Genomic DNA, 26,751 nt, shown 5'->3' on the forward strand with positions numbered 1-26,751 from the left:
TCTTAGCCTTCCACTTTACTTGGAAATAATCATGTCTAAGTTCATGAAAGACAGAAACAGTTCAGTATTCTTTCAGATTCAAAATACTTTCAGATTGTTCTCTGAAAGTAATTTAAAGCTGAGAAGGACAAACTGAACAAGCAATGTTTAATTTCCAAGAGACAGCCAACAACTTTCAGCAAATGAATAAAACTAATAACTGTAGTAAAACACATCAAGAAAACAAGATTATTTATCTGTCTCTATTGAACTGTATATAAATCTTTCCATTAAAGCTGAGCAAAGAAACCAAACTTGGTAAATTTTTCACAGCACTGTCAATATAACAAACATCTATGTTTGTGCTAATCATCCATCCTAAGTTCAACAGTCAGCCAACACACATGAAATTAATCACTGATCTATATTTGAGATACCATATGACAATCCTGAGAGCATTAACTGCACAGTAAAAATAAGCTGCATTTAAATATTTTGTAAAGAATAAAGCTTGATTATAGCCAAGGCACTTCTAGTGACTCTTTCTAAAGATAATCTTACTTTGTCTAGAACTACATTCTCTAAAGGTGGCTGATCTTCCCCATCCAGTGGGTGTGAGGTGACCAGAGGTGAGGGACTGGTTGTGTCTGGAGCTACCATGAGACGAAACCTATCCAGGAGTGAGTAGAGTCTTTGGTGTCTGAAAACAGAAGAACACATCAGCACAGAGCTATCTCAGCTCTGTAAATCATTTAAAAATAGAAAGACACCCAGTGACTCAATTCCAATCCCAGGACAGAAAAGCACTAGGGTCCTCAGTTTTTTGTTAGATACATGCAGTCATATGATGCAAATTTTCTTCGGGTATCAGAGGCCAATATTAATTAACTCAGCACCACCAACAAATAAAGATTTAAATTTAATTTAGTGTTAAAATTAGTGATATACCTAAGCTTAAAATACAGCTTTATTTATCCAGCACATCTTTTAATGAGTAAGAAGAGTCAGTGTACTGATTGTTTGACTGCAAAAAATACATTTTAACAGATGCTAACCAATAATCCACTAAAACTATACTTCTATTAAAAAAATGATCCCCCACTGTACTAAAAACTCCAGTTTCTGGATTTTTGTCAGTGTCAGAATTTTTTTTTTTTTGTTCAGGTTTTTTTTGTGGTTTTTTTTTTTTTAATTCCACTACTGCTATCAAGAACTTGTACAAAGTAATTTTTAAATTTTTTTTTCTTATTAAATTGAACATTACCTATGTAGGCACATTACTATTGATCTACTGCAGTCTCACATTTTATGTTCTTTCCCCTATTAATTTCAGTCAACAGATATTAACCTCAAACACCAATGACAAGAGGAGTAAATAAAGATCTTTCCAACATCAAATAGAAGTTTTTAAAAATAATAGTAATTTGCTCTTTTTTATACCAGCAGTTTAAACAGCCAGAAGACTAAACAGTTAAAACTTTTAACACAGTTGTCTGGGAGGAAAAAAAAAACCAAACTAAAAAAACCCAAGCCCACTTAGCTTGAACTGACAATATTTTGCAAGTTTGAGGAAAATAAAATTCGCTTTAGTAAAACAGATTTTGTCAAGAAATTAATTTGCAGCTGCTGTCTCTCAAAAGTTAAATACTGAGTGGGATGCAGGAAAGAGAATTTGAAGCAACCCTCTAGAGCTTGCTTCAGTTCTTAAGTAGTTCTTATTGCAAATTCAACACAGCCAGCACAACTGCACCTTGGACCAGAACATGCCAGCATCTTATGAGAGGCTTTAATCCCAGTTTACTCCCAAAAACAAGCCACTATCTGACCTCTAGGAAAAAAGCCAAAATGTGGGAAAACAGAGTTAATACAATTTGTATTAGAACATTACCTAGTTTGACATTTTAATGGTATTGTTGGTCTTATTTACCTTGCTGCTAATCCACTGTTTTGAAGGTACTCCTGAATTCTATCCAGTTCTTCAACTGGTAACTGAGCAATGCTATTCTATACGAAAAAAAATGACAAGAATTTTACAGGACAGATAGATGTAAAATCCCCAAAAATACTTTTACCAGATCAACAATAAAGAGAAATAAAGTAAACATTCACTCTTGGGTTTCTGTACTCGAAATGGCTCCCAAGGTATTAGAAAGTCTCTTCTTTCCCAGCCTCACAACCGAAGAAGTTGAGATTCGTCAGTTCTGCTTTTCAAGGTTGTTTATTTTTTTCTTATCTATAACATCCCTTCTCTGACCTGCTGAGATCTGTCTGGCAGGTCAGTTGGTGGCACACTGACTGCCCTTGGGGTGGTGTTAGCTTTTTATACTAAGAATTAAGTGTACTTTATTTACAATAATTTTCCAATATCTATCACCTATGTTAGACAGTCTGTCTCTGCTCTAAACCAATCTAGAAGTGTCACCATCACAGCAGAAGATGGAGGACAAGAAGAAGAAGGACAGGACACGCCCAGATTCCTCCATCTTGCCTCTTAAACCCCCATTCTAAATCCCAAAAATTCTACTATTTTGCCCTGTGATAAATTAACTATTATTCTACTCAAACTCTTGTGGCTTGTAAATCTTCACACAAAGTTGGTAATTGTTTCCATGGGCTAAAATTGAAGGCACAGGTGTTTTTGACTCCATGCCAAGGTCTCCGAGCCCCCTGCCAGAGTCATCCAGGGCAGTCAGAGGAATGTCCCGGGCTCCGACAATTCACATATCTCTATACAAAATACAAAACTTTCTCAAATGAAATCACTTAATCATATTTTGATGTCCTTTAAACCATTGCTCTTGCCAAGCCTGGTAGCACCCAAAGTGCTTGCCAGGCAGGGATTGCTGTGTACCTGCAGAGTTGCTGCCAGCAGCATCTCCACGCGGCGGCAGGCCAGGGTGTCCACCATGCGCGCCAGCACGCGGAAGGGCGTGCACAGCAGCTTGTCCACGTACAGCGTCAGCACCGCCCCAGACTGGCTCAGGTGGATTCCCTCCAAACACTGCAAGGTCTTCTTCAGGGTTGTGGGCTTCATGTCCAGCATGGAACAGAGAAACAGACCAAAACATTTACAATCAGTTTGGAATACAAAGATCTTAAAGGGGAAAGACGCTCAGATAAATGTACCTGATCAATATAATCGTCTCTGTGTGAGTTACTGGGTCATTTAATTAATATGAACAATTAGTTGTTTGATGTGTAACTGTAAAAATTCACTCTTACAAGAGTAAACAAAGCATAGGGAGCAAAACTTTTAGGGGAAAAAAAGCTACAGATTTAAATGAAATTGCAAAAAGCTTCGAATACAGTGAGAAGATTCATCTCCTTTTGAAGAAGGCAGAACATGTGCATAGTCAAGACACGTGACAGTACAGAAATCCAGACAATCCTTGGGGGGTTTTCTGAGCATATGTTAAGAAACAGCAGTAGCAACTCAGGATCAAAAGGATGTGCAAATAATTTTTAAAATTTCTTTTATTTTTTTAAATATGAGCAGCAATTCAGCACTAATATTCTAAAGGGAAAATCACAGAGACAAACTAGTTTGACTCATGAAAGCAATCTTGGTTTAGAGCAGTCTGTTAATACCAGCTATTTTAATTTTACTGTCTTTCCTGATAATCACCAAGCATTTCACACAGTGATTACATCTTCCATTAAAATATATTCAGTTTAGTTCATTCTGCTGATTCTCAGGTAGTGAAGCCCAGACTAATATCACATAACTTTAAAGCTGCCCTAAATTTGCACAGAGACAATGGAAAGAGATAGGAAACAGCACTGAAGCTACTCAGGGTGCAGGTGGCACAATTATCTCTAGATTATTATCACATTAATCACAATTATCTCTAGAGAAAGTCCAGCAAATGAAATTTCCCATGATTAAGAGAGATGCATACAGCCTTACATCTCTATAAAACATCATCCACTCCTTTTAATTTGGAAACTAAAATAATCAACAGAAATAATACCCTGAATTTCTCTGTGATTTTCCCTCACCAAGTGGCTACAACTTTCAAAACAGATCAATGGGGAAGGCATGAGCTCACAAATCATTTTCATATTGCCAGGGCCTATGAAGATGGACTGGTTCCTACTCCTGCCTTTATAGTTTTATACTTTTATACTACTACTACTTTTATACTACTACTACTTTTATACTTTTATACTACTAAGGCACTGAAATCCAAGTTGAAAGTTACAGCTTTAATTTACCCATCAGATATTGATTATGTGGGAAATATCCATTAAGGAAGAAAAGCAGCTTAATCGTCTCCACCTGAATTCATAGATTTGATGGACTGGAACACATCTAATGCTGAAGTTGCTAATATAAGGTTTGCTGCTTGCATTTTTAAGTAAGTGACTTTAAAAATAAAATTACAAGTTGATAAATGACCCAGAAATGTCAAACTTTGCATACTTATCAGTTAAACTTATGCTGACATGAAGTGACTTTATTCTTCACAAGAAGTCAAAAAGTTAAACTTACAGCTGCAAGATTCTCACAGCGTGACTGAATGGCCTGGATGAAGAGACCACTGGCTGCTGAATTCCTGTGAACAGCACTGATAAAATCTTGTACTGGAGGCTCATGGGACAGATTAATCAAGTCTTGAACATGATTCACAATAAGCCAGGTCAGGTGTTCTGAATCATGTAGGTTTTGACACTGAAGGGGAAAAAATGAAAATTTCATTGCAGTAATTAAAATTCAGATTTTAATTACTAAACATGACACAACATGAAGTTTCTCATATATAATTCTGGTAGTTATTTTGAAATAATGGCAAAGAGTGTCTATATCTTAATACCACCATCATTATTTTTACTTGATATATTTTCCAAATGTTTTGCTCTTGTTGCAAATTAAGGTATTTACCACGAACATGCAGCTTATTTTTCTAAAAACACTAAAAAAAAGGTTAGAAACAAGTAAATTGAGAAGAAAAAAGGTGCTGCTTTTAATGAAATGGGTTTGAAATGAACATACAGCACAGAACTGTCTTGCAAAATGTGATTTTCATTTAGGCTTCTTAAAAATTTCTCATCACTACTGGCCTTTAACACAAAATTAAGAATTTCTGGAAAGCAAATCCAAAGAGATCTGTCAATAATTAATGTCAAACCTCTAAAGGCTTGTGTATATCAACCAGCAGTGGAATGCAACATGAAAATATCTGTAGAGTTAACCAGGCAATGCTGAGAGCTTGTACAGTACCTCAGTAAAGAGGTTTTGGAGGATTTTACCTTAGATGACCTCTAATCTGACCCTAGGGACTGTCCATTAGTACTGGAAGGGCTTCCTAAACAAAGCTTTCTGTTGAGTTGAACCTGAAAGGAATGCAGTTTCCTTACCTCAAAACTGATCTGAGGTGCAAAGCCAAGTGCAATACCTCCTACTACTGAAAACTCACTTCCGAAGTTCCCAATGAACTAAAACTCTAATACTGAGGCAGCAAAAGGCCAAAGCCACAGAAATTGGCTTTACTGGAGAACCAAAATGGAAGTTAAAACGTTAATGTAAAACCTCTTTTCTTATGGTGTAGAGATGGAACTTTGTTGTCTCCTGAACACTGCGCTGCTGCTGCTGTGGGGAAGTCTGGAACTACTTAGTGTGCCCCAAGCACCTCCCAAGTGAGGGATGTGATACTCAGAAGGTGATTCTATTGCCCACCAGGTAAACTTTACAAGTCAAGAGAACTCTCAGCTCAGAATAAAAAACAATGCCAAATGAGGCCATATCTAAGCTTACAGAAGCACCCTCTGAAAATAAAATTACTAGTTTCACAGATCTTCATTTTTCACTTAACACACTTCACTTTTCAGTTAACACATATCAGTAATAAATGACTGCCAGCATCCTAAAATAACTCAAAACTGTAGTTATAAAAGTCATAATTCAAAACTTACAACATAGTCACAGAAGAGAATGAGTGCTCCTCTTCTCACTATCTCACGATTGCACATGCCACGCTTGGATTCCAGGTCAGATTCATCACTGTCTCCAGATATGTGAGGGCTCAGCAATTTCGTAGTAGAAAGGCTGTGTCTCCTGCAAAAAGTACATTATATGTTGTTACTATTTTCTTGGTATAGCTACTGAAACATGAACAAAGTGCTTGGAGTATCCTACCAATGCCCTTACATGACACCTCTTTTTCTGTAAGCTTCATTCAAACATTACACTTCCTTGAAGTAGACACTTTGCTTTCCATCATATCTTGATTTTTTAACAATTGCAGCATTGCTTATTACTTTTTCAGACAGTCTAAAGAACCAAATAAACTATTTAAAAGAAAAATACAGGCTGTTGCATCTCTGGTAGGAACCAAATGTTCTTGAGCACTTAGTCTAGTGTCAAATTAAAAGTGATGCCCAATCCAGAAAATAGATGATACTGGTAAATAAAAAAAAATGTACTGCTATTATAGCTCATAGAATCATTAAAGTCACCTGTATGATCATCAAATCCAACCTTTAACCTAGCAGTACATCATGGCTCACTACTAGGCCATATGCTGAAGTGCCACATGCACACACCTTTTCAACACTTACAGGGATGGTGATTCCACCCTTCCCTAGACAGCCTTTTCCAATGCCTGAGTAGTTGCCCTGTTTTCTCATAATCCTGGTAATTCCATGTTTCCACAAATTAGAATAATACATTTTCAATATGTAAGGTTGAACTGAAGCAAGAATCTCACATTTGTGAAAATATTGATGCACTTCAGTTGTAGAGCAAGATGAGACTGTCCAACACTCCCTGCACAAGCACCAGAAACATCCCTCACGTCACTTGTTCACCTCCTCTACAATTAACACAGAGGAATACCCACCCTCACAGAAGGTCCCTTCCTTATCCCCCAAGGACAAATCATTCCAATGCCTGACAGGTGGATAAACTAACTTCAGACCAAGAGCATACCCAGTTTAGAATCAACCTCCACATTTCAGACAACCAGTGTCAAGTGAGGTTATTACAGTGCTCAATGCTAATACCATGTTTTGACAGCATTTAGCAAGAGACCCACTGAGAACAGATAATCCTGTAGCTCCAGTTATATGATCATATTGTGTTATCACAAACACAACAGTGTCCATCATCTCCACTGGCTGGTTATTGCCGAGAAAGTGAAATATGAGGTCTCCATATAAACATGAAACACTGAGTATGTTGCTATAGTGATTTCCATAGTTTCAATATAAAGTAGTACAAAGATGAAGTTTTCTTGCCTTAAAAGTGGAGAGATTACCTGGCAGTTCTTCTGAGGAGCAACTGAGTGCAGGACACATTTCCTTAGTTTGGAAATCACACCAATATCAGAACAGACAATATGCACACACATGAAGTTAATGCAGAACTACATTTCATAATCCAAGCAGCACCATTCAGTGGGCTGACAGGCTTGGCAGAAAGCAGCTGGATTGTTTTAATATCATTTTAGAAAATATAATTATATGAAACACACTACTAGGGAACAAAACCCAAAACTTACTTTGGGGTTTGATGCACTTCTGACCACCAGTTGTAGTTGGTATAATTGACAAGAAGCAAAATGTGACACCAGAGGAGAACTAAAGAAGGATGAGTGGGAATCATGGACTGAACAAGGTCACTCAGACTTTCAAGTGTGTAGAAACTACCATCAGATCCATCTCCTGTAAAAAGTCTGGTGGCTGCAGCTGTGATTCTTCGAAACATCCCTGAAAACAACAAAACCACGTTAGAGTAAGAAAGCTCTAGTCTGAACTCTGAAGTTTTATAATTATTCAGGGTAGAATTCCTGCAAGAAAGGTAAATTCTAAGCAGTTTTACAAATTTAAGGTAAGTGATGAAGTTTGCCCAAGGGCAGTGCGTAAACCAGTAATTACCAGCTCTCACATTCAATAAATAATGTTTAGATAGGTTTCATGGCAATTCTCATTTATCTGATACATGAAAACCTTTATTAAACTTTAAACTGTCACCTGTGGACCAGGGTTAGTTTGGTGTTTGTAAATTAAAACACAGATGTTCTACTTAAGAACCATGAAGTAACTCCTCCTCTGAATGTTAAGGAAGAACACCTATGAGTATCCCCCTTCAGAGGATGGCTTTCCAAACACATTTAGTTGAAACTAAATTTATTCTCTTTCATCCAATTTCTAAAGTGCAAAAATTAGTATGGTATTCCTGCCATTACCCTGAAAATGGAACACTCAGCCAAAAAAGCAGAATTTTGCTTCCTAATGGCTGATTCTGTGTTTGTAGGCCAAAACAAAGGTTGGGAAAAAAGAAATTAGAAAATGGTGGGAAAACAAGGAAAGTTGTCTAAAGGTATAGGAGACTTTGAGTTTCTATGAGAAGATAAAATCAGGGGGAAAAAAAGTTTCTTCAGAGTCAGTTAGGAACCAAGAGCTAATGAGAATAATGAAGGAAATCTGCAGTGTTACTTTCTTTCCTTGCCAGACATACAGAAGAATGGAGCTGTAAATTCCACAGCCATGTGGACCAATTTAAGCTGCCCCCAGGAGTGACAAACACACAATGTCAATAGCAAAGAATGGGAAAAACAGCTGAGTCTCAAATCTCTGGTTCCACTTATTAGCAAAGCAGTGCTAGCCCCATTCCAGCTCCCTGCATTTGCAGAAACTACACCATCTAGTGACTTCCTACAGTCATAAAGCCATTGCATGCTCATCTTTTACTGTGTTCATGCCTTTTATTTCTCACTTCAAAGGAAGAGATTGAGAATGTTCACTTATAATCTAGGAGCTTCCTACAGCTGGAAACACAGGAGTCAGCAATGCTCACATTTTGAAAAAACTGCAATGGATGAGAAGACAAAACATCCAAGTAGAACAGTGGTTAGAAATTACAGAATAGAGCTTATGTTTCCACACACAAATTGCTCTAAGCTACACCCATAGTTAGGAGAATGTAACTTAAAGAGAAAATAATTGTGGAGGATCTAACTGAACAAAAGAAAAGCATTACAAATTCAGGCAGTTAGTTAATCCTCAACCTAAATAAATATGTTAGGACATGAAAATACAGCCCAGATGTCTGAACAACTTTTCTTTTACCCTGTTACACCATACTGGTACTAGTGGTAGTAATATACCTGAAGTTATTTGTAGTTTTACATTAAATTAATTTCTAGAGATCATCTAATCCACATATCCCAGTGTTCTGCATGAGTATTTTAATATTTAATTTTAATTTTGAATGAAAATGTCTACATAATTCCTGGCCAGACTCCCAGAGCAGCCTGGAAGCCAGTCACAGCAGCAGAACTAGCTGAGCCTTCCTTTCAGTTATCCCCAGCTCCCACTGTGGAGGAACTCACTGCCCCAGTTTCAATCACCAGCTTCACTTTCTGATTCCATTGCTCCTAGCTTGACACCATTTAATCACTTTATGCCAAAACACCCTGGTGTAAGTTATTTGCTATAATATTTGAGTCAAATATTTCTCCTAAACATAAATTAATACATAATTAAAATATATACTGTTATAATTACATAATTTTATATAATAAAATAGTATAAAAACATATTTAAATTATTACTGTAACAGACACATGGGTAAAGAACTGTCACTCTGTATGTCCAGAGTTCTGGGTTCTAAAGCACACCTAAAACAAAGATTAATTTTGTGCTTCTTCACACACACTCCTGGAGCCTTTGCACCAAGAACCTCAGTTTGGAGAACTCCCCTTTTACAGACCAAGGCAAGAGAACACAGAGTTCCTTGTCCCATGTCCCCAAGGAAGCCTATGCAGAACCAGGGGCTTGCATCAAGACCTTTTACATTGCAGACAACTAAGAGTAAACCAAGGTTGCATTTCAGCTGCAAGCCAAAAATCAGAAGGCAAAAAGGGCAGTCATAGCAAAGAAAGAATAAAGAAAAAAGGAAGTCACAATAGTACCACTACTCAGAAATGAGACTAAGGAATAAAGCCAGGGACTAAGGAATTACCAAAGGGGTAGGCATTGAGTATCCAGCAGAAGAAACCTAAGGGAAAATCTCCAAACCTGAAGAAAGGAACTCAAGACTGGCTAGCTGGAAAAGTGCCACCTTTCCTGGTTTTCTGGGGTGGTTGTTTTGGTTAGTTAGATTTTTGTTTGGTTTGTTGGGGTTTTTTCTTTTTTTTGCTTGTTTGTTTTATATATTTTTATTAGTTATGGCAAAAGCCAGGAACCTTCCTTGTCATGAGTCTGAGCTAGTGGTCAGTGACTCAGTGTTTTAAGCTAGACATACCAACCAACCTCCAAACTGAGACAAAGCATGAGAAATACAGCCACAAATTTGGAATGTTTTGTGTTTTCTGGACTGAAAAATTTTAGACAGTTACAAGGAGAGATGAAGAGTCACTATTTACATTTTGTTCCACAAAGACAGAAGAAATGTGCAAAATGTGCCCTGCATGCATAAGCACCATGTTTGGTACGTTCTCTACATGGAGTAAGTAAGATATAACATCTTCAGCACTTACATATTCCTTCTCAGTAGTTCAATGCATTTTTGAGTTGTCTTGGAACTTAAAAACCACCCTAGCACTGCATGCTATGACCTGGGCAATATTTCAATATTACCTGATTTGAAGATGTGTATTAAGCACATAAGCAGTGTGCCCAGCTCCTGGCAGTAGAAAGTATGTTGCTGTTCATTCATGTCTACTTTTAATTGCTTGGTAACAATATCTTCCAGTAGAATGCCAACCAGTTGTAGTAAGAATCTTGAAAGAAACACATACACAATCAATAGAAAAATTATCAATCTTTCAGAAAAAGATTAGGTTAGCCAATGAGATTTTGGTTTGAAAAACAAAATACAAAGCTCTTATCCATCTGTCCTAAATAACATATTAAATTAAATGCTACAGAACAGGTTAACCTAAAACAAACAGGATATCATCACAAGCATGTCAATAATTACACATGAAATCCAGACTATCTCTCATCAGCTACAGTCACAGTAGCATTGGCCCAACTCACTTACAAAGCAAATATTCAGAATGCTGTGGTGTCTTTATAGTGATTTGCTAAAAGCAATTGAGCTAAATCAAACTCAAACCAATCTGTGACAGTCACTGCAGCTCAGCTGAGCAGGGGTAATTCAGCAAGGCACAGCAATTCACCTGTTTACCTCACCTCACCTATCCACATTCTACTACACAGATTCTTTACCAAACCTCCAGCTGGGACAACCTGTGGTGTCAAAAGAAGCACCAAAAGAGGGCATTTGAGAAAAGCCATCCTTGCTCCCAGCCATGACCATGACTCCATTACTCACATCACTGCTGTTGGACATAAGGTCACAGTATGGGTGTCCAGAAGACCCTCTTCCCACAACCCACAACCCTCAGAGTGAGCTGAATGACAGGAAACAGCATTCTATTCCTATCTGAAGTTCCCTACTTGAGTAAAATGTTATTATTTTCTTAAACAAACAGCTATTTCAAATGCTTTCCACCACACTAAAACATAATGCCTTAATGACAAACATCATGTCAACATAGTACTGCTGCCATCTCTCCACGCTTCTTTTGCCTGAAGTTTGTTACCATCCAAGGACATCAACATCAGAAGCCAACTAAACAAAGCTGGGTCTTAAAAAAAAGAAAGAAAGAGCAGAACTAACTCAATAGATTTGAATCCCACTGCTGCCAAGTTTCAAATACAGAACCTGGGCTTCCACTTAAAGGGATGTTTCATCATTCAGTACCTATACAGAAAGGAAGGAAAGCAGTGAAGTTTCTGGACCTCATTTTCATAGGTCCAGGATTCACTCATTTTATCAGCTCTATTAGGTCCTTCACTTGGCTTGAGAAGAGGCACCAACACAATTCCACGTTCTAAAATCTGCTCAATTTCTCCATCTCTGTCCATCTCAATATTCCTTCCTCCACACACACTTGTCCCATGTCAACTTATTAACAGACATGATTCCATTCAGACAAAAGTTTTATATGAATTAAATATTGCCCAATGTACTTGTGATTTCTCAGAACTCTTTACCTTACCCCAGGTTACTCAAAAGACAATGTACCTGGAAAATGTCTCTTCAGGTGGGTATTTCACCTGTTTGACCTCAGTGTGATCCTCTGGTGTGGACATGTTATTTTCTCCACATCTCAGCCTGTTGATTGCTTGACATGAAATCAAATATGGTGAGAAGGAAAGCTCTTGTATACGGGATAGAACGATGTCTTCTGTTGACTGTGAAATCAGAACTCTAAGGATAGCTAAAATTCCAGAAATCCAAAGCTGGACAGTGCTCACTGATGCCTAACACAAACACAGAAATACAGAAGATTGAATACTTTTGAAGTTAAATAACAAACATAGAAAGGCATTAAAAAATTAGCATTTTCATTAACTTGTAAAAAATCAGACCCTTTTAAGAATGGAGCAAACCAGAAATAAATTTTAAGTTCAGATCTTACAAAATGCTATTCCTGTGGTAACTGTCAAGCTCATATTCACTGGAAAACAATCTCTCAGCTATAAAAGCATTACTAACACTTGTGTAAGAAAAATGTAATTAATTAAATTGCATTCTATTTTATTGTAACAGTACCTTCCTTCACATTCCTGATCCTCAACATACAAAATGAAGGAAAGTAATTCATAAGCAGAACACTCCTGTATCAACTGCTCTCAGCTGGGAAATCACATCAATTCTGGCCAATTTGTTCCCAAATTCTGCTGCTGGTACTTGAACATCACTTAGCAAATTATTAAAGAGAAACACATTCTCTTTAGTTTTGCATGAAAGATATCAGAAAAGATTTCTCTTTTCTGAAAACAGTAGCTTACCATTGTTTTAGGAGTAACAAACATGCTCCTTAAAAGCATGTCCACAGGGCGAAGGGATGAAGGGGCCAAAATTTCAAACAAAGTGTTCAATACTCCCAAGGCATCATGAGAGTCTATATGCATCTGTGAAAGAAAAAACCAAAACTAATTTCTAACTGTCCACTAAAGGTAACTTAAAACACAAAATTTACACTCTGTGTTTTAAACATCTCCATAACATCCTGTAATAAAGCTGTTCTTTACAGTACAAAATTCAGAGCAACCAAAAGCTATGAAAGATAAATTTAAGTTTCATTGCAGACCTTCCTAGACATGAGTTTTAAGAACATGGACAAAAATCTGTCATATGAAATCCAGTGTGCATACCACATTTGGAGAAATAGGCCTTATTCAGAGAATGAGACCAAAAGACTGATTTGTCATAAAATTTAGAGACTTTTCTCCTCCCTGCACATCCTACCAGGTTTATTTATAGACTGCAATGCTGGTCACGATTAAGCTTAGGCAGGTAACTAGGAGAAAAGAAACCTAATCATCAGAAAAGTGAACAGCTACAGTGGTAGGACAGCTTACTTGAACAGATTTCTAGATAAATTATAAAGTAATCAACTGCAAAAAAGCAAAGGACTGGACTACAAATCTAGATGCCCCTAACCTGCTTAAATAATTTGGAAGATGATCATGTGCAGTCACACAAAACAACAGCAATTTCATTTTGTCAGCATTTTAGCTCTGCTCTAGAACTGTTGTCTGATCCTGCCCACTCTCCCCAGACATGAGATCTCCTCCCAGGATTGGGGAACTGCCATCATGGAGCAAAGAATATCTGGGGCTAGAGCACCTCTGCTATGGAGACAAGCTGGGAGAGCTGGGGTTGTTCTGGAGAACACTCTTCCAGTACCTAAAGGGGCTACAAGAGAACTGGAAAGGGACTTTGTGCACAGGCAGGTAGTGACAGGACAAGGGGGACTGGCTTTACACTGAAAGAAGGTGGATTTATATTAGGAGGAAATTCTTTACTGTGAAGGTGGTGGGGCACTGGAATAGGCTGCCCAGGGAAGGGATGGCTGTCCCATTCCTGGAAGTGCTCAAGGCCAGGTTGGATGGGGCTTTGAGTAATCTGGTCTGCAGTTAGACCCACTGTAGCCATGAAAAAAAAGTAATTCTGACATTCTATGAACATGGGACCATCTTCACACCCTTAAGTAAGTGTTCTGATATTATCATGTATCTAAGAGAAACAGAATGACCTTCCTCTGGAGATGGTCTTGATCATACTGCATCTACTTCATGCATTTAAATATGAACTTCATCACTTCAAAGACTAAAGTTTACCTTGCAGCAGTTGTTTTTTCCAAATATGGCAACCACAAAAAAATTGTCTTCATATAAAAAAAGGAAAAATCAAAAGCCACTATTGATACATACATTAGAGCAATTATTTAAGGTGTTGGTAGAATTAAAACAATGATAGAACCACCTGTTGTTTTGCAAGCATTGGGAGAATGATGTCAGCTATTTGCCGAGACAATCTCTTCCATTTGTCTTCATTTTCTTTATGACACTGTTGCAATACCAAGATGAACATTTCTAGCACCTGAGAAAAAGTAAAAAAAAAAAAGTAAGTAAACACCCATACTAACAGAAAACATTCCAGTTATATCATAGTAGGAAAGCATCTTCATTTCAACCACCTACCAAAAAGACGAAAGGGAAAAAAACCCACATGAGAAAATTGCACATTTTTAAAACCCCATTTTCAGGTTAAAAGCCTGTTTTAGTAACGAGTTTTTTGGCAGTGGTTTTTAAAGACTTTTCTTGTTATTTTTATAAACTAGAAAAAAAAATTTGCTTTGTACTTTTTAAAATGGTATTTGTCAAAAGACTACTCAAATTGGAAAAAGAATCATAAATCTAAATACCACACCACTTATTCAACAAAGAGGGGAGGAAGAAAGAGAGCAATTTTCCACATGTATACTCTGTCTTGACTCTAGCTCAAATAAAGTTTAAATTCGGTCAAGGAAACAAAACAGAATTTTTATGGGGCTCATCCACCTGAGACATGCCACTTTCACATAAAAATTTTAAGAGACAACATAACATAATGGAGCACACCAAGCAAGGAGCACTTCTGGTAGCTGGATGTGTTATAGATTTGAGGGTTATAGAGACCACATGTTGAAGGACAGGCAGACAAGAGACACAGCAAGCAAAAATGTTAATATATGGACTGGCAAGGGGGACAAAAGAATCTGTTTCAGGAAACAAGTTAGAGCACTTGTAAAGCAAATTCAGGTAACTCAGATTAGGGAGAGGGAGATTCCCAGGTGACTTTCTTCCCAAAAGATTTTCTCAGGAGAGGAGATAGGAGCAATTCCAGGCTGAAAAACTTAACTCTGGAGCTCTATGGATGGCAGCTCCAGTTGCAACAGAAAAAAGTTGAAGGCTGCAGCTCTGGGAACCTCTCAAATGTCCAGGGAAACCAGTGCAGACCATCGCAGCCACAGCCAGGGAACAACAGAACAGCCCAGGGTTGGTTTAGACATATTGCACCAGCAGAACAGGGCAGAATAAGAACTACAAAGGGGATGGTGTGGGAAGAGCAGTGCAGGGGTGGTCTTTAATAGGTTAAGTGTGTCAGAAGGAGATCTGCCAGCAATTGCAGTACCTTATATAACAAAGTTATTCACTATTTCACATCATGTGTCTACAGAGTGTCATTTCATACAGTTATATTAGTCATTTTATGATTATAAAACTACAAATTCAAAAGAAAATGTGGATACACAAAATTACCCCAATCTGAACACGCAGTTCTAACAAATTATTTTGACAAGATGTACTGACTTTTTTCAGAAAATACAGTGCTTACATTAGCATACACCAGAACTGCATTTTCACATTATGAAAGAAAGGCACATTAGGTTTGTTAAGCACTTGAATAAGCAGTAAGATCCCATGTTGATCATGACACTTCTCTCAAAATTACTTTTATGTTTTTCTTTAAAACAAAGTGTATTGACAAAAGTCATTGTTACACTCCTACAAAGCAGAAACATGTTTTCCAAGTCTGGGTCAAAGTAGTAAGTCATAATAAACACCTAATTACCAGTGTCATTACCTTGTTCAAGTAAGTGTTATTCAAGATACTGTTATAGCACAGCAATACCAAAATCATCTCCATGCAGCATCTTTCCTAATTTTAAACTTGTCTCCTTCTCCATTTTACTCCCCTTCTTTTAAGTTTCTTCTCTTCCACCAACCTTCTGTTTATTCTGTCTGCAACACAGCCAAGATCATGATCCCAACTGGAGCTTTTTAGTTTTTTGTTTTCTAGGCTTGACTAGGAAATTCCACAGATATGTTACTTGACCTGAAATACTAATTTGTACTGCAGAACCTTTCCCATATCCTAAAAAAATCTTTGCATATTCTCTCTATAAGGAAAGATACCACAGAGGAGTCCAGCTACTCCAGTTTTGTAGAGGAAATCATTAATAGTGCCTGAGCACTTTTAGCAGTCACAGCAATGTTACCCTTTCACAGACCACAAAGAGGGAGCTTCATCCTCCTCTCCTACCTGATGGTACTGGATAAGTCTCAGCAGCATTGACACTACAACCTCCTTCTGAGTTTCCAGCTCTTTTCCAGCATCAGCTTTATTTGTTCCTCTTAACACAAAGAGATCATGAACAATGGGTTGCAGAGCTGGTATTGCTGAAATGAGATGTATTGCTTTAGTATGAGACAAATCACTCCTGAACAGTGATTTCTTGAACTAATAGTTCAGTTCCTAAAAGTAAACTGGGTTCTAGTTCATTAAAGGTTTTACCCATACCTAAAAACACACAAACCCCATATTTATCATGCATAATGATGGAAATTTTTTTACTTCTTTTAGAAAATTTAAATTATAGACACATTTTACCATTCTTATAGAGCTAAAAAAAGATATTTTGATAAAGTATTTCTCTGCAGAATCACTGGAAAGTATGAGAGAAATGCTTCTATTAAAGGCTGAAAGTAGAAGGAAAGGGAAGTGGACAAAAAATTAAAATCAAAGCTTGGCACATACCGCTAAGTTGTGAACTTATAAATGAATTAAGTTTCAAATAAAAGCTTTGCTGCAATTATGAACAATGCAAAATGTAGGGCAGCAGTGTTTGTGTGATATAATAAATTTCCTGAAGGAATTAAGTGAAAAGTATTTCATGTCTTAAAAGTTAGTGTCTTCTGGAACACTCAGTATGATAAGAGTTTTCTATAGCTTAGTAGTCAACACTGGATTTATTGCTGAACTATAACTAATAAGTGTTGATGCCTTTTTTCTGTCTTTCTTTTTCTTTTTAATAGCTTTTTTTTGTTGTTTTGTTTTTGAATTACCATGTGTAACAGCTTTCCTCCCACTGGCCATGATACCATCACACAGCTGAATGATCTTGGGAATTCCAATTATTTGTTTGGAATGATATCGCTCATAAGACAGCAACACCAGGAAAAAGAAGATATTAGGAATAATTGCTTCAGACTCCCTGGAAACAAAACAAAAAAAATCAAGTGTCAAGTTTGAATTGCACAGCTTTGTTCTTTTTACAGTCAAGGTTTTTTTGCAGAATATGTTGTTCTGGTTTCATACAGTACTTCTGTAATTTTTGTGCCCTGTTCTATACAATGGGATTTTTCCTCAGGGATTTCTTTAAATCTTTGACCATTACAGTTACTAATATTATAACATACTGTCTAATGCACATTAGATTATTTCTGTAGAAGATCCACAGAGCAAAAGAACAACTTCTCTCTTCATTAAAACTCAAGTGTGAGAAAAACCAGAAATAACTGACAGTAAAAATTTCACTGACTTCCTTGTGACCTATTGGGTCCTATACAATGTGTACCAGGTGACCAGAGTGCATATGGATTCACTCTGAATCCAAAACAGGAAAAAGTAGCTCTCCCTTAAGCACTTGCATCTAGCAATGAAATGCTGATTTCTGGAAGCACAGCTTTGGCAGGGGAGCCCAAAGGAATGGGCTTACAATACCAAAACGGAGAAACAAAACAACAGTTGAAGATTTTTTTTTTCCCCCCATTTTACTTCCTGACTTTTTCAGTCACGTGGAACCTAAAATATCTGGAAGAGTTACCACTGGAGCCAGAGAATAAACGAGCACATTGCCCAGAAGAGAACTCTCCCTTTCTCATAAGGCAGAAATAATCAGCAAATCTCATCACTACTTGTAACACATCACTAATCTGTCTTTCAGAACAAGACAGTTGCAAACCCTCATTGTTCAAAGGCTCTTTGCCAGTTCCATACCTGAACTGTCCTACTTCAATGTATTCAAACTGCTTAAGCACAAATCCAATAAACACCTAAAGAGAGAATAAAGTGTGCATCAGAACAGAGACATTAATTTCCTTTGAAACCATTTTGACAGTTTACAGACAGGCACTGAAAATCATTTGCACCACGTTATGAAATGTTCCCTCTGCAGTTACAGAAGATGGAGAAACCTGTTGAAGCTTAATTATAGCTTGCATGAACTTATGCCACATTTAACCTGTAGTCTGTATATTTTTAAGTATACCTTCATATTTCACTCATGAAATACAATATTTGAGGTATTACAGTCAAGAATTTAAGAATCAGCCAAAAATCTAAACTGAGATAAAATCCAAAGCACTTATGCATTTAAAAGAATTATCTCTTTATGAAAGAGATCTTTCTTTCTGTATCTCTTTACAGAAAACTTAAGTATTGTAAGTCACATTCATTTATAAACCTGAAAATCACTGTAGTAAATAAAACACTTCTAAGTAAACCACTTTAATTTTATGTTACAAATTCACTGCTTCTATGGACAACTACACAGACTACTGTATTTGCCACTAGCTCCCCTCACTGCTATTAACATCAAACAATAGCTGTCAGCCACAATGCTCACTATCAGTGATTAGGAAGTCCATACTCTCAGTATGGAAGAAGGTATTTCCATTTGTAAATGAAGTTTTATTTTAGAAAACTGACTGTATTGTTCACATCATTTTATTCCTAAAGTCCATCTCATAAGCAGTTCTTAAATAGTTGTTGCAGAACTCAAAAAGTCATTTACATGCAAAAAAAACCCCAGAAGTCTGAAGCTATTTGTGGCTGAGGGCTGGGAAATTGAGTCTCATCCTCCTCTAAGTCTTCACTTTTAGTACAATGAATGGACTGCTGGAAATATTTTTGCTGCAGATGTTAATTGAGCCTGCTGGTGAGAGGTGCATGACAATTTGCAAGTGTGGTGAGGTACCAACCTGATCTGAATCCAGAAGACAGTAGTTAACTCTCAGCTGAACCAGTTGAGCAAGCAAGTCTAGAACTTGTCTCTGCAGCTGTACCGACGTTGTTGTTGTGTATTGTTTCAATGCTTTTATGACAAGGGGTTCAAATAAACGAATGTGATTGTGAATAGCATTCTGTAATAGAGAGATTTTAAAGTAATCTAACACCTGAACACATCTCTGATTCAAAGCCAAATTAGTTTTAAAAGGAGGAAAAATGTTTTAAATCTAAGGTACAGCTTTTTCAGGAGAACACAGATACAAGTACCTTATCAGCACGATGCTTTGCTGCACTGGAAATGCTAGTTTTCAGCTGTGTAGAAACTTTCTGCAGCACATCAAACCATCTGTTACAAAAAAAAATACAAAAATCCCCCACACATTAAAAAAATACAACAAATATACTGTCCTCAGATGCATTTTACTGTGCCAATGCCAACTTCTCTTTATCTACTTGACTGCTTCAAGAATTTTAGTAAAAACAAAGGGCAGAGACAATCTACAATACACTTCTATCATTTTCTAGTCATTGCTTACTAATCCTTCTGCCTTTCCTTTAACTCACTGACTATTTGCTGTATTTATAAATTAATAATATACTTTTGAATACAAGCATTGAAAATTATTATGCTTTTAAAAAACTTCAATGATATCCATTTTAATGACTTTGCTTTGGGAAATAGTTAGTGATAACTGCATTCAGGATGTGCTCATCAAGACAAGTTCCTCTCTTAAGTCCGTATTTTCAAGTTACACAGCACAGCAATGATACTCACAATTATGAAAACCACTAAGAACAGACTCAAGTTCAAGTGAACATTATGATGTAAGGGAAGGAAGTTACCCTGAAGCATCGTGCTCCTGCTCAGCCTGCACCATGTTCCTCAGACTGGCATCAGCAAGGGCCTGTGTGAAGTGTGTGTAGGGTGCCATGAAGCAATAGTGGTAGAGGCCAGGCCTCAGGTTGGAGGAACCCAAGCGCTGAGCTTTGCCTTGAGCTTTGCTGGGGTTTGAAGAGGAGCCATCATACTGAGAAGCCAGATTTGTCCCAAACAATGTTTTCAATAACTAGAGAAGAAAATTGGAAGGAAAAGAAGAAAAGTTAACTCTCAGGGCTTTAGCTGGTCAGAGTGACCATGAGATAAGTTAGGAAGTCTCTCTTTTCCTAGCCCAGCAGTCGAAGGAGGAGTCAGAGCTCTTCAGTTTTCAGTCTCAAGGCTGTTTATTGTTCCTTATCTATAAAATTCTTTCTCCTGTCCAGCCAAAGTCTACTCAGCAGGACAGTCCAAGGCACTTTGCCTGCCCCAGGGCAGTGTTATCTTTTTATACTAAAAACTACTTGTACAATATTTACTATTACTTTCCAATACCTATTACCTATGTTAGACAGTGAGCTTCTACTCTAAACCAATCTAAACGTGCCAACATCACAGCAGAAGATGGAGGCCAGGAAGAAGAAGGAGAAAACACTCCTTCTTCTAAAACACTCAGATTCCTCCATTTTGCCCCCTGAACCCCCATTCTAAAAACCCCCCCAAAAAATCTATTTTTCACTCTGTGACAAACTGATTATTATTCTACTTATACTTTTGTGGCTTGCAGATCTTCATGTAAGGTTGGTAACTTGCTCCACGGGTCATAATCAAAACCACAGGCGTCCTGGGCTCTGTGCCAGGGTCTCTGAGCCCCCTGGCAGGGGTCCTGGCAATCCAGGACAGCCAGAGGGATGTCCTGAATTCTGACAGTTAACATTTCAGGAAAAAAAACCCCTTGACTTGTCTCTCACTGTAATTAATCTTTGAGGACTTAAACCTAAATATTTAATTGGAAGCTTGGAAGAAATCCATCACAAGGCAGTCAGTTCTTTGCTTTCTAGGGTTTTTTTGATGCAGTTAACTGGCTAAAGAACACTTTTGGTAAGGTACGAAACAAGCTTGTTTTCTGAACATCAGCAAAAATAGTTCTGTGAACTGGAAGCAGTTCAAGAGGGAACTAAATCAAGTTACAGAACAAGTAGTGAAAATGAAAGAAAATACGCTCTGTTTGCTCCACCTGGGCCAATGTTTCTACACAGCACTTCCCTTACAAGCATGGCCATTCTTAGCATCCAATTGAGAGCCAAAGGACATCAGGATTAACAGTCACACAACACCTAAAAAAGTAACTTTTTACCTGCTGTACACACACTGTTGCCATCGTTGGCTCTCTGTTGAAACATGATTTTAGATATCCCAAAATTTCTTCTACACACTAGAAAATCAGAAAAACAAGGGCATTAAATTGATGGTTTTTTCATTATATAAAACATTACAGTGAAACCTGGTCAGTAGCACAGGTTTTTGTACTAAGTAAAACTACATTAATTTAAGGGAAATCAAGGAATTAAAGAAAGAAATAAGAAGTCAACATTTTCCTCCTAATCCTATAATACTACAATGTCTAACACCACAGTTAAGGAGAAAAAAATAGCAAAACACAGGAGAGGAAGGAGGGCAATAGGTGTTCTGACATTTTGTATATTTAGACATATGAATATAGGGAATGACTGAAGGCAAACGGTTTGGCTGGAAAGAAAAATCCCCAAGTGAAATTTAAAAAGTAAAAAATTATTCCAGTTTTCAACAGCAGCAATTTAACCTGGAGAATCTACTTTAGCCCTTTATTCAACTTTGTGGAAGGACAACACTTCTAGGACTACTGCCCCTTGGAGGAGTAGCAATTTGAAATCAATGATACGTGCTTTCTCCCAGTATGGACCATAGATACTGGACAAGTTAACTATAAAACATAAAACAAACCAATCTTATACCTTTCCAATGTCCTGAAGAGTAGCAAGTTCCAAGATTTGAGAGAGGACATCTAAGGCAGAGCGTAAGAAACATCCAAACTTCTCATTTGTGTTCTGGAGATCCAAAGTAACCTGTTCCCAGAAAATAAAACCACATTCCTTGACAAGGAGACACAAATTACTAGAAGAAGTGGGTATTGACACAAAATGATCTTTTGTATAAAATTTCTCTGACAGCTTAGACTGCATTAAGCATTGCTGGAAAGGCAGGACTCCATTCTGACTAAGAAAAAAAAAAAGGGATCTTCTTGCTTGAGGAAGGCCTAGGGCACTGACAAGCAATGGAGCTGGATGATGCATTTCTGATAAACACAGCAGGTGTAATAAAAACACAATCCTTAAAGTACATATCAGATGACCAACTCTCTAAGGAATGCATCTTCTGTCACCTGAACTAATGAGGAAAAAGCTCCCCCATCCTGAATAAAGTGCAGAGAGAACAGACATGGGGATTTATTTGGGATTGCCAAGCCAGCAAAAAGTCATTTGGTACCAGCAATAATGACAGCAGAGAAACAATAGGGTGACAGTTCCTATCACGAGTTGTTGTTTGGTCAGTTTTTGTTTTTATTTGTAGTAGTTGTGATTTTCTTTAAATTCTTTTTTGTGTATATAAACTGTTTGCACAGGTAAACAAGTGAGCTGACAGAGGCAGAGCCTGTTTGAAAGAAATAAAGTGATTATCCAACTCCATTATAGTCCAATCAAACAATATCATGCAGTACCTTGTAATTAGCATGGGTTGCTTTCAAGACATCATATAACTTCAGGTATGATGGAAGATGATAAAAGCTTCCTACTGAAGATGATTTACTTGTTGGAACAGGTCCTGTAGCATCAGTTTGCCTAGAAGCTTAAAAGAATATCATAGATTAGCACAATATGCCTTTTCTAGGCTGCTCATGACATGTACACAATATAATTTACTACATCTGCATGTTTTTTTCAATCCACATGTATATTCCAAACTACAGACACAAACTATGCACAACTGGAAAATGAAGAGCATTCCAACGATCCAGCCTGCCGTGATGAGAGAAATTAACCCAGAGGGCTTAATACTGAAGTGCATGTACAATTTACAAAACAGAATTAACACATGTTTCCTTCATTCATTATTAATGAAAAAAAAAAGATTTCAAGATTCAGAATATCATTTCCAAAAGTAAAGTCACTCCTGCCAAAAGCTGGAAAGCAACTTTCAAATTTCTTTTAAGCAACATATGTGCAAAAATTATTTTCGTCAGTAGCTGAGTAGATTCACAAAAAGTGAGGAAAAGGATTCAGCAGTGCTTTGGCTCTGAAAAGTACAGGTAACTTTCAGCTTACAGTTAATAAAAACCAAAACAGTAAAGAAGCCCCCACCCTCAGCTGCCTTCCCACCAATGCAGTACCCTGCCTGTCTCTTGAAGTGAAACTGCAGAAAAGGTCCTCAGTTTTATCTCTTCTCTCTCTGCCATAACCACACAGGTTATGTGTGGGGCAGGCAGACAGAAGGGTTAACAGGAGTCAAGTGCCTACCTGGACTTGCTTCACCACTCTTCTTAGGGCTCATGGGCACAGATGCCTGTTCCACAGACTCCCTCTCCTTCCCCTTTCTCCGAATTGGACTAAGAGAAGGTGGGTTTGTGAGAGAAGGTAATGCTGCCTAGAATTAAAAGAACCTTTATTAGTTTGGTAAGCACAAATAGGGTTTTTTTTCTTCTACAAAAATACAAGCATATTCTTCTTTTGTTTAAACTCCCCTTCATTTGACTGTCAGTTAAATTGTAATGTTTCAGGTTCAGGACATGAATTTCCTGTGTGAAAAGGAAATAGTTTAATATATTCTCCACTTTATTTTCAACTTCAGCATAAGCCAATGAGATTAAATTTTCAGCTTCAGCATAAGCCAATGAGATGAAATTAGAGCTTAATTACTGCACTTCCTTTTGAGTCCAGATAAAGAAGTGTCAAAATTATATTCAAACATTTTTAAAATATGAAGAAATTACTCATCTTAACAATACTGTCTTACAATTTCTAAATCAGTCTCTAAATGCATATGCCTCAAAAAAATCTCAAAAATCCCCAAACCTGGAAGTATCTCATATAAGCTGTTTAAAAGTCAAAATATTTTACAGTATATTCAGAAGATAAAAGTTATTTTTAGCCCCAAAAGGAGCTCAGTGCATTACAACCAGCCAACCAACCCAAAAGTCAACACATTTCCCAGAGTATGCAATCCAATACTTCACTACTCCTCACTGAATTGATGTTTCAAGTGAAGTCAGCAGGAATAAAAGACTCAAAATTTAGGGTGATATTTTAAACACTGCAGAACTAAAGAAAAACCTGTTATGTGAAGAAAAATATGCATTTTCTTCATGGTACTTGCTTTACTACACAGAGTGGAGTCATTATCAAGGAATTAGATACTTACCTGTGTCAAGTCTAAAATGTGTCTATAGCACAACAGTATTTAAGTCACATAATTTTATTTTTTTATTTTTAATATATACCTTTACAGCTGGACCAGGAGCAACATCATCCATCACATGTGCACAAATATTGATGACCTTCAGCAGATGAGAAAAGAGCTGTTCTACTAAAGTGACCAGAGCTCGATCTGACAGAGCTGGCCAGGGCTCCTCCTGCTTTGCAGCACCTTGGTTTGCATCTTCTTCAGCACTCCAAGGATTCTTTAAGCACCTGGGAGCACTTGCTGCAATTTCAGGAAAGAGAAGACAAAACTCGGAATTAAGCACCAGAAAATTTTGAAGTCAGCTATGGTTATTGTCTCTATATGAACACAAGTTCAATCAGAATTTCAAAGCCAGGAGTAGCTGCACAATTTAAAACAAAACCAACAAAATTTGAGTTCTTGTACCCAGCTTGTACTAAGCATGCCCTTTGGCAACTGGAGGAAATTTCCAACTTAGCTACAAAGAGGCAGTTTCTTGTCAAACCTCCTGGGTAAAAGTTACTTCTTTATTTTTTCTGCTTATCTTGCAAGTTTTTCCTGGCATACAATCAAAATAGAGTGAGATTTGGCCCTTCTAATCCAAATGGTAAAAATATTAGGACAATCCTACTTTTCTTATCCTGCCTTACCTGCAAGCAAGTTTCCAGTCAAAATCAAAGCATCCTGATGTGCTGAGAGGTCCAGGGGGAACCAAGCTGATGAAAGGAGAGACAGGACCAAGCCAGCCATACCAATGGCGCAGCCCTTCTGAGCTTCATCTGAAGAACTTGGCTGGGAAACACTGCAAGTTTAATTTTGGAATGTCATGACTTTTTTTCCCCCTTTTGGCAAATTGAAAATCTTGAGAAAACCAACAGTCAAGCAGATGGGTAATCTAATGAAATTAAATCTGTGCTACAGAAATACACATTTAACACTCAAATACAACTTCAAGAAGCAATTTGCAGCAGAGACCTGACAATACTCTGGTTTCTTTAAGAGCTATTACCTTCCTTTTAATAGCAAATATCAAGGCTATAGTGACATCTACTGATAAACTGAAGAATTCTGTATTTATTTGCTACCCACTACAGTCCTGAACTATCTTCAGTTAAGTCTTGTGCACATGCAAGGTAAGGACAGGAGACATTAGTTGTAGTATTGCAATGTGACAAGAAATTAATTAAACAATTGCTTTCCATCAAATCCTCTATATTTTTTGAGTGAACACTATCCACTATGGTAGTTTTCTGCTGCATTCTGTATTTTCCTTGACAATAATTATAAAATCAGATTTTCCCATGGAAATCAAGTTTAAGGAAGGGCAGGCAGAGATCACCAGAAGATGTTTGGCAGAATACTCTGTGAATTACACACATCACTTCAAAGCTGTAAGACCTAAATATTTCAGTTTCTTTCAGGAGAAGATCTTACGTAACCTCTAAATAAAGGGAATCTGGAAATCTTTCAAAATATTTTTTAATTCAAAATAATTAAAATCTTCTAATATAGTTACTCTCACAACAGGAATTTCAGAAAATTAAAGTGACACTAAGTATAGCTATTATTTTGATAAAGCTCCAAAGATATTTACAGTGCCTTCCTTTGGTTTTTGTAAAGTATTTTCACAGGCAACTGTTATTTATTTCACATCCAGTCAGAAATCCATTACTTAATCCATGTTGAGCTGTACAGAGTTGGAATGCAGCAGTTCCAGTAACTTGTTAATCATAAGAACAACAACACTTAAGATAGGAAGGAATTTTTGGCAAAATTCTCATGTTACTATCCATGTTATTATATTCTTATTATCCAGAACAAGAAATGTCCATATCATTCCACAAAAATAAAATTACAGTCCAAATTACTATAAACACTGGCCAAAAATTTGTGAAGAAGGAATGAGAGGAAAGGGCAAAGGCTATGCCATTGGATCATTTATAAATATTACATGCATCTTTAAAACAACATTTTTAAGCTAGGTAGAAGAGAAGAAATACTGATTTTATTTTTCAGCTAAGTACTGCTCACATCCTGAATTACTTCATTTCTTACCACTAGACCACACTTCTTATTCTACATATACACAGCAAGCCACTCTAAGGGCCAGCAAGGGAAGCAAGGGCCTGCTGACAAGAAAAGCATCTGAGGGATGCTCATTTTTTTGTGTTTGGGTTTTGGTTTTAAAGTGAGACCAAATCTCCCAACCGAACAGAGTAAGAGACACGACAGCAACAAAGAAAATCAATACAAATTATATTAAATCTATTTAAAAACCCAACAGGTCTCCAGGTGCACATGTCCAGTAGCTACTTTCACTGCTCACATGGCACAGCACTAATAA

The 26,751-nt window shown here is 37.2% G+C and overlaps 1 protein-coding gene across 1 annotated transcript in view; it reads right to left on the reverse strand.

The window, feature by feature from the left end:
• Positions 1-26,751, reverse strand: part of HTT (huntingtin) — an 81,846-nt gene that overhangs the window by 22,627 nt on the left and 32,468 nt on the right. Inside the window, exons 25-46 of the mRNA XM_066548688.1 lie at positions 25,058-25,209; positions 24,466-24,668; positions 23,486-23,612; positions 22,690-22,817; positions 21,926-22,036; positions 21,289-21,366; positions 19,961-20,184; positions 19,385-19,463; positions 19,090-19,251; positions 18,107-18,162; positions 17,173-17,321; positions 16,370-16,506; positions 14,267-14,383; positions 12,787-12,909; positions 12,017-12,255; positions 10,561-10,703; positions 7,479-7,686; positions 5,893-6,034; positions 4,472-4,651; positions 2,831-3,007; positions 1,907-1,983; positions 541-679 (exon numbers count right to left, since the gene is read on the reverse strand). Of these exons, the coding sequence (XP_066404785.1) occupies positions 541-679; positions 1,907-1,983; positions 2,831-3,007; positions 4,472-4,651; positions 5,893-6,034; positions 7,479-7,686; positions 10,561-10,703; positions 12,017-12,255; positions 12,787-12,909; positions 14,267-14,383; positions 16,370-16,506; positions 17,173-17,321; positions 18,107-18,162; positions 19,090-19,251; positions 19,385-19,463; positions 19,961-20,184; positions 21,289-21,366; positions 21,926-22,036; positions 22,690-22,817; positions 23,486-23,612; positions 24,466-24,668; positions 25,058-25,209 (3,151 nt within the window). The remainder of the gene's footprint in view (positions 1-540; positions 680-1,906; positions 1,984-2,830; positions 3,008-4,471; positions 4,652-5,892; positions 6,035-7,478; positions 7,687-10,560; positions 10,704-12,016; positions 12,256-12,786; positions 12,910-14,266; positions 14,384-16,369; positions 16,507-17,172; positions 17,322-18,106; positions 18,163-19,089; positions 19,252-19,384; positions 19,464-19,960; positions 20,185-21,288; positions 21,367-21,925; positions 22,037-22,689; positions 22,818-23,485; positions 23,613-24,465; positions 24,669-25,057; positions 25,210-26,751) is intronic.

The sequence above is a fragment of the Molothrus aeneus genome, chromosome 4, assembly GCF_037042795.1.
Source record: "Molothrus aeneus isolate 106 chromosome 4, BPBGC_Maene_1.0, whole genome shotgun sequence".
Taxonomy (NCBI): Eukaryota; Metazoa; Chordata; class Aves; order Passeriformes; family Icteridae; genus Molothrus; species Molothrus aeneus.